The sequence below is a fragment of the Coregonus lavaretus genome (assembly GCF_964263955.1).
Source record: "Coregonus lavaretus genome assembly, chromosome: 14".
Taxonomy (NCBI): Eukaryota; Metazoa; Chordata; class Actinopteri; order Salmoniformes; family Salmonidae; genus Coregonus; species Coregonus lavaretus.
In genome coordinates, this window is record NC_140001.1 from 35394823 (window position 1) to 35402197 (window position 7375).

Consider the following 7375-nt stretch of genomic DNA (forward strand, 5'->3'; position numbering starts at 1 on the left):
TCGAGAGAGCTAAGACAACAACTGGTAATGGCGACGAAAGTTTGGGCTGAGGCTAAACAGATAAACAAGATGGGGTACCCTGTAAAGGAACAGTCCAGCAGGCATCAGCTGTGTAGCTGAGTGATCATAAGGTCCAGTGAACAGCAATAGGTGAGTCCGGGAGCAGTTCGGGAGCACAGGCGAGCTGGAGGCACGGCTATTGATTGCGTGTGCTAGCCTGTTGAAACCAAATCAGACGATTACGTCGGCAGACCAGTCGTGATGGATCAGCGGGGCTACGTGTCAACACTAGGAGGTCTCGTCTGGTTGACAGAGAGGTAGATAGCCGGGAGATGGGCCTGGCTCGAGGCTAGCTCAAGGCTAACTGGTGCGTGCTTCGGACAGCGTTGATTAGCCAACAACAACAACAGCCATTCGGTTGCAGCTAGCTAGTTGCGATGATCCGGTGTTAAGGTCCAGTGATTCAGTGATTCCGGCAGAAAATCCGATATGCTCTGGGTCGATAGCACGCTGTGCAGACTGGCCGATAATGTCCAGGCTAGAGCTGGCTGGTAGGTAGTGCAGGCCACGGACAGTGGTGAAGACTGCTAACTGTGGCTAATAGCAAGTAGCTAGTTAGCTGGCTAGCTGGCTAGTTTCAGTCAGAGGTTCTTGATAAAAGGTATAAAGAAATAATAGAATCCATTCCACATTGGGTGAGGCGGGTTGCAGGAAAGTATATTTAGTTAAAGGATGGAAAAGCGAGATAGAGAAATATATACGAAAAAATACAAAAAAAACAGGCTATTTACACGAGGACACAACAGAATACCCGACCGCACTGCTACGCCATCTTGGAATCCCATTCACAGAAATGTTAGGTTTCTTGGAAAATAATAGGATAACACAATTTATCAAGGATAAAAGCTAGTTTATTAATGCTTATATTTCATGTAGTAACCTATTTGATTGTACAATGTGCAAAAAATAATAAATACATCCCACAGGTAAGACAGTGATAATTTCTAATAAGACATGGCACATTTTTCACAACTTTTAAAGCCTGAGTGATTGATTATTACATTATTGTTATCTGAAAACATGTTTCCCTTTATACCTGATAATTCAGAACATATACAGGAACAACAAATCAATAGCAAGCACTCATATTGCATAATCGTTGCTTAATGCCTGCCTTCCCTCATTAAAGATGCATTATCTTTGGTCCAACATCATGCCTTTTAGGTAAATCATCTAATCAAACCTTTAGCTTTCCCTTTTAGACTTAACCCAAACAGAATTCCGGTATTTAAATGAACGAGTATCCATTTAGAAGTAGTGCTCAGCGATTAGTGCTTTTTGAGGTCGGTTCGATTCCTGTAGTTAATTACCATGTTTTCTGCGCTAAGCTATGTAAAATATTGGCCTGTTGGAAACTACAACTACCTACTACATCACAGTTCGGGCTTGATCTGGTTTATCTCTAGAGAACATGCGCATAAATGGAATTAAAATCATTGGTCAATTGGTTGTTTAGACATTTTGGTTAATCGCTCAGCAAGTATAGTAAACATTGTACACATAGTTCAAATGGTCCCATAGGATACACAATCAAGTCATAGTAATGTCTAAACGAAAATATCAAATCAATGTGGAAAGTAGAGATCTTTGGTCAACATAGACACAATGCAAGGGATCTGCTTTTTGGCAGAGAAGCCGGGCATTTCGGAGAACGACTCGAAGTCAAGTGCCACCTTGTGGTTGACACGTGTCATGATCTGCATGATCTCCAGCTGTTTGCCGTACCTTTGTAACATCTCACAGAGGGCCTGCATGAACCAGGAGCCCTTCTGGGTGTTCCTCCAGGAGTAGTAGCCTATGGAGAGGCATGGATGTCACAAACCAATCAGACCAACCCTGTAGTAATGTTGTACATTGCTACAACCTCTCTAAATGTATGCACACATGACTGTAAGTCGCTTTGGATAAAAGCATCTGCTAAATGGCATATTATTATATTATTATAAATAGGTACAGTGCAATTCCCATACTAGTATACATTGCTATAGTAGTAGGCTTACAGTCTACTGTCATACCGGTTTGCAGTTTGTGTGTAAAAGTTATAACAGATATCAGTTGTAAGTACTATGTAACATACCAATGTACCATGTAAAGGTAACATATGTAGTATGCATGAATGCAGACGTTTTGATCTCAATATCAAATCATTTCTGGATAACAAGTACCTTACTGCGATTGTTTTCAATTAAAATTGTTAATTAACAAAAATAGCTTCTTAGCAAAGAGCAAATTCTCAAACTAGAATTTTGCTAGGACTGTCTGGGAGTGGTCTAAGTGGGGAGAGGAAAACTGAAAACGAGTTATTGGCAGAGAGGTTTGGAACTCTTTCTTATTGGCTTATTAACCCATTTACTGCCTGGTGATGACACCAGGTAGGCAAAACTCCATCTACCAAAACAGGCAGAAATTTCAGGCGGTCTTTTCAAACATCTCTTACACTAAAAAGGGCATTATCATTTTCACAGTTATTACAACCTCAGTGTGGAAATAAATTTAAAACACAGGAAAATCACGTTTTTGACTGCCATGGGCCTTAAAAGTATGTCAAAGTGGGGCATTAATAAAACAGGGTTTATTACCTGGGGCTGTAGAATAAGCATAGAGAAAGTCTGCCTCAACAGGAATCCTCTCTGGAGAGTCATCAGCAACGGCATCTGTCTCTATGCCACCATCCAGGTCATTGCCACGGCACGCCTACTCACCAGGCCCACAGGAAGGATCAGGGGTTAAGGGTCAGGGGAAGAGAGGCTACTCTTCGCAATGTACCACTGACTATAAGACACACAAATAAATGTTCATCACTTCAGTATTGAAATGTTGAGCAGGCAGCTAAAACCTTACAGTACCTGGATGAAGAAGAGTTTGGGCTTGCCCACCAGCGTTTTGCAGCGGTCGCCCCTAAAGAGGCCAGTGAGCTTCTTGAGTTCTACGTTGCCATCTGTGCCATAGAACACCCCCTCGTCTCCATGGCTCAGCATCACACACACAAAGGAGGCCGACTGGCTGTGGTCAACTTGAGACACTGAAAATGTCATATACACACACACAGTTTAAAGTGGCTCTTGAAGTCAAACTTATCATTAAAAAGAGATTTCCTTCAGTTGATCAAATTTTGCCAGATGTCACATCACTACTACCACCATTACTGCAACTTATTTGTAGATTATCAGAAAGAAACTTCTCAAATGACTCCAGAAAGAAAGACAATCTAACTCGGACACTCACATCACAACTGCTGAGCTTACCATTGTAAAGCAGCTGTTGTATCTGTTGCACAGTCTGGTCAGTGGCAACCTTCACTTTGTACCCCAAACTCGAGAACACTTTCATCGCATGTCCTGCATCCACGTCTGTTCCATTGCGAAAGCTCATTCCTTTAAAGGGAAATAAACCAATGAAGTGTAGATAACAGAATTGGACATACCATCATAACCTAAACAAGTGAAATGGACAAAAATACATCATACACACTTAGGCCTACCTGTGCTCTTGTCAAAGTTCTTGTTGTTGATGATGACACACTGTCCAAGGCTGGGGTAGTTCATCTTATATGTGTACATGTCAGCCGGAGGCTTAACATCTACTTCATGATTATCTGTACTGAACCTTGGCACTGAGAGACCTTTCAGCCTGGAGCAAAAAGGAACAAGTTCCTTTTAACACTGAATCGGCTGAGGCACAGTGGGCGGACAATTATACATTGCAGGAGTCCTTGCAGAGCAATTAAAATGTCTACATGCACTTTTCACTGTCCATGTTAAACTGGCTTCACAGGTATGTTGAAAATGCATGTTGTTTGACCATGCTTGAAGACACAATGACAGCAGGTTTTGGCTTATGATCAGACATGAGTGTCACATTGCATGCTAATGCAGCTGAGAAAATCATTTGTCTGACACTATTCAGGGGTAAAATGAAAAGATGCTTTTACAGAATGTGACAGCTGATAGAACTATGTAAAAAGAGACTCACTGGCCCAGTGCATACCGTCCCAATGGGTATCTAAATAAAAAATCATATCAAATACCGTGCCTTCAGAAAGTATTCACACCTCTTGACTTTTTCCACACTTTGTTGTGTTACAGCCTGAATTTAAAATAGATTCAATTGAAATGTTTTGTCACTGGCCTACACACAATACCCCATAATGTCAAAGTGGAATGATGTTTTTCAAAATGTGTACTAATTAATAAAATATGAAAAGCTGAAATGTCTTGAGTCAATACTTATTCAACCCATTTGTTATGGCAAGCCTAAATAAGTTCAGGAGTAAAAATATGCTTAACAAGTCACATAAGTTGCATGGACTCACTGTGTGAAATAATAGTGTTTAACATTGTAGTTACTCCACAACACTGACCTAATTGACAGAGTGAAAAGAAGGAAGCATGTACAGAATACAAATATTCCAAAACATGGTTCCTGTTTGCAACAATGAACTAAAGTAATGCTGCAAAAAAATTGGGAAAGCAATTAACTTTTTGTCCTGAATACATAGTGTTATGTTTGGGGCAAATCATATACAACACATTCCTGAGTACCACTCTCCAAATCGTCAATCATAGTGGTGGCTGCATCATGTTAACAGCATGCTTGTAACGTTAAGGACTGGGGAGTTTTTCATGATAAAAAATAAACGGAATGGAGCTAAGCACAGGCAAAATCATAGAGGAAAACCTGGTTCAGTCACCTTTCCACCAGACACCAAATCTACACTGGAGTTGCTTACCAAGAAGACAGTGAATGTTCCTGAGTGGCCCAGTTGCAGTTGACTTAAATCTGCTTGAAAATCTATGGCAAGACCTGCAAATGGTTGTCTAACAATGATCATCAACTAATTTGACAGATCTTGAAGAATTTTGAAAATAATAATGGGCAAATGTTGCACAATTCAGGTGTGGAACGTTCTTAAGACGTAGCCAGAAAGACTGACTCAGGGGTGTGAATACATATGTAAATGAGATATTTCTGTATTTAATTTTTCTGTAAATATGCTAACATTTCTAAAAAGAAGTTCACTTTGTCATTATGGGGTAGTGTGTAGATGTGTGAGAAAAAATAATACATTTTGAATTCGGGCTGTAATACAACAAAATGTGGAATAAGTCAAGGGGTATTAATACTTTCTGAAGGCACTGTACATTTGATTTTGATGCCCACCCTCTATTATTTGGGCAGCTGATAGGGTTGACATAAGAAATGCATCGCCTTACCCTTGTCCAGCTATCCCTTTGGCATCCACATGATCCCCTTGGTAACCTGCACTATTGTCCACCAAATCAGACATGGTATCAGTCTCAGTGGTGCAATCACTCTTACAACACCTATAGTTGTACCGAAAGAGAAAATAAGAAGTGTATTTTACACACACACACGTTAGTTCCAAAGTTGAATCCACACAGGAGCCAAGCCATCATCTAAGTCAACTAGCTACAGTAACCTGCTTTAAACTGTGTGGTTCAATAGTGTATGTAGCTAACATTAGCCATTTGTTTTTCATTAGTGCTATTAGATGTTATGTAACACCAGCTAAAGAGTTAGCTAGCATGCTAACGTTAGTAGCTAGCTAACGTTAGTTACCAAGGTCTGTGTAGCTAACTTTTTATTTGAAAGCGAAACGTCTCCTGTTCTTGTTAGAAATTAGCAATATATTACATTACATAAGGTATCAATGAAAGGTGTAAAATCTTTAAACATAATTACTTTGCGTTAAGGCGTTGAAATACACAGACGAGGGAGTAAATGTGAAGACTTCTCCGCAACTAAACGAAGTTATCTGATACTTGTTAATGAGGTGTCAAAGTTAGCACTCACGTCATTGTTCAAAACAGCCAATCAAACACCGTAGTTTATTTATTGAGTGGGCGGCCTAAAGGACACACCTTGACCAAAGCCTGTCATACAATTTCCAAAGTAGAGTGACTTTCCTGACTGTAAACGCCATATGATTTCACAGAAATATTCATACAGTTGACTTATATTACATGCATTAATGTTGGAAACGTTATATCACCAGCCCCACACAAAAACAACTGCACTTCTTCCAGACATAATGTAACCCTCCAGCAAGGTGCTGATCAACAAATAAATCATTATCAGATAAGGTACTCATTACTCAAGCATGCATAAAAAAAAATCATAGGTCTACCTTACTTCAGAGATTTTATATACATTCTCAAAAGGACCATTTATAAATAGTGCATAATCAACATTATAAACGAGTGTAGCATAATTGTTGTCTGATACAACCAATAAAGTATCTTAAACTATTATGAACATAGAGTATATACCTGGAGAACATACAGTATCAAACTACTGTACTTGATAAGAGCATTTATACTTCCCCCTCTCTCTCAAAGTTTCATTGCCAGGATTATTATTATTTTATCAGTGAAACGTAAGTGAGGGAGGCCCCGCTCTCTCGCTTTCCCAGATGTTTAGTTCATTTCATTCCGATCTCCTTTGCATTATTGTAGCCTTTCTCTGTAGCCTGTCAACTATGTGTCTGTCTATCCCTGTTCTCTCCTTTCTGCACAGGCCATACAAACGCTTCACACCACGTGGCTGTTGCCACTCTAATCTGGTGGTCCCTGCGCGCACGACCCACGTGGAGTTCCAGGGCTCTGGCAGCCTCTGGAACTGCCGTTCTGCGGCCAACAAGGCAGAGTTCATCTCAGCCTATGCTACCCTCCAGTCCCTCGACTTCTTGGCGCTGACGGAAACATGGATTACCACAGAAAACACTGCTACTCCTACTGCTCTTTCCTTGTCTAACCATGTGTTCTCGCATACGCCGAGAGCATCTGGTCAGCGCGGCGGTGGCACAGGAATCCTCATCTCTCCAAAGTGGACATTCTCTCTTTTTCCCATGACCTATCTGTCTATCTCCTCATTTGAATTCCATGCTGTCACAGTCACTAGCCCATTCAAGCTTAACATCCTTGTCATTTATCGCCCTCCAGGTTCCTTTGGAGAGTTCATCAATGAGCTTGACGCCTTGATAAGTTCCTTTCCTGAGGATGGCTCACCCCTCACAGTTCTGGGTGACTTTAACCTCCCTACGTCTGCCTTTGACTCATTTCTCTCTGCCTCCTTCTTTCCACTCCTTTCCTCTTTTGACCTCACCCTCTCACCGTCCCCCCCTACTCACAAGGCAGGCAATACGCTTGACCTCATCTTTACTAGATGCTGTTCTTCTACTAATCTCACTGCAACTCCCCTCCAAGTCTCCAACCACTACTTTGTATCATTTTCTCTCTCGCTCTCCTCCAACACTACTCACTCTGCCCCTCTTAAGATGGTAATGTGCCGTCGC

At 41.0% G+C, this 7375-nt stretch overlaps 1 protein-coding gene across 1 annotated transcript; it reads right to left on the reverse strand.

Annotated features, from left to right (window-relative positions):
• Window positions 1-894: 894 nt before the first annotated feature.
• LOC311140909 (caspase-3-like) lies at window positions 895-5851 on the reverse strand. The gene is made up of 7 exons (XM_084176182.1): window positions 5764-5851; window positions 5274-5384; window positions 3542-3690; window positions 3306-3434; window positions 2907-3082; window positions 2640-2754; window positions 895-1855 (listed from the first exon to the last, which is right to left on the reverse strand). Exons 2-7 carry the CDS (start codon window positions 5345-5347, stop codon window positions 1626-1628), a joined length of 873 nt encoding a protein of 290 aa, XP_084032308.1. The 5' UTR covers window positions 5348-5384; window positions 5764-5851; the 3' UTR covers window positions 895-1625.
• Window positions 5852-7375: the final 1524 nt, after the last annotated feature.

What these genes read in the sequence shown, in the direction of transcription:
- LOC311140909 (XM_084176182.1), bottom strand. Translation starts at nt 5,347, where the DNA reads ATGTCTGATTTGGTGGACAATAGTGCAGGTTACCAAGGGGATCATGTG. An exon ending in ACAACAGCTGCTTTACAATG is followed by an intron (nt 3,083 to 3,305) that starts GTAAGCTCAGCA and finishes TGACATTTTCAG; the next exon opens with TGTCTCAAGTTGACCACAGC. An exon ending in CCAAACTCTTCTTCATCCAG is followed by an intron (nt 2,755 to 2,906) that starts GTACTGTAAGGT and finishes CCTGGTGAGTAG; the next exon opens with GCGTGCCGTGGCAATGACCT.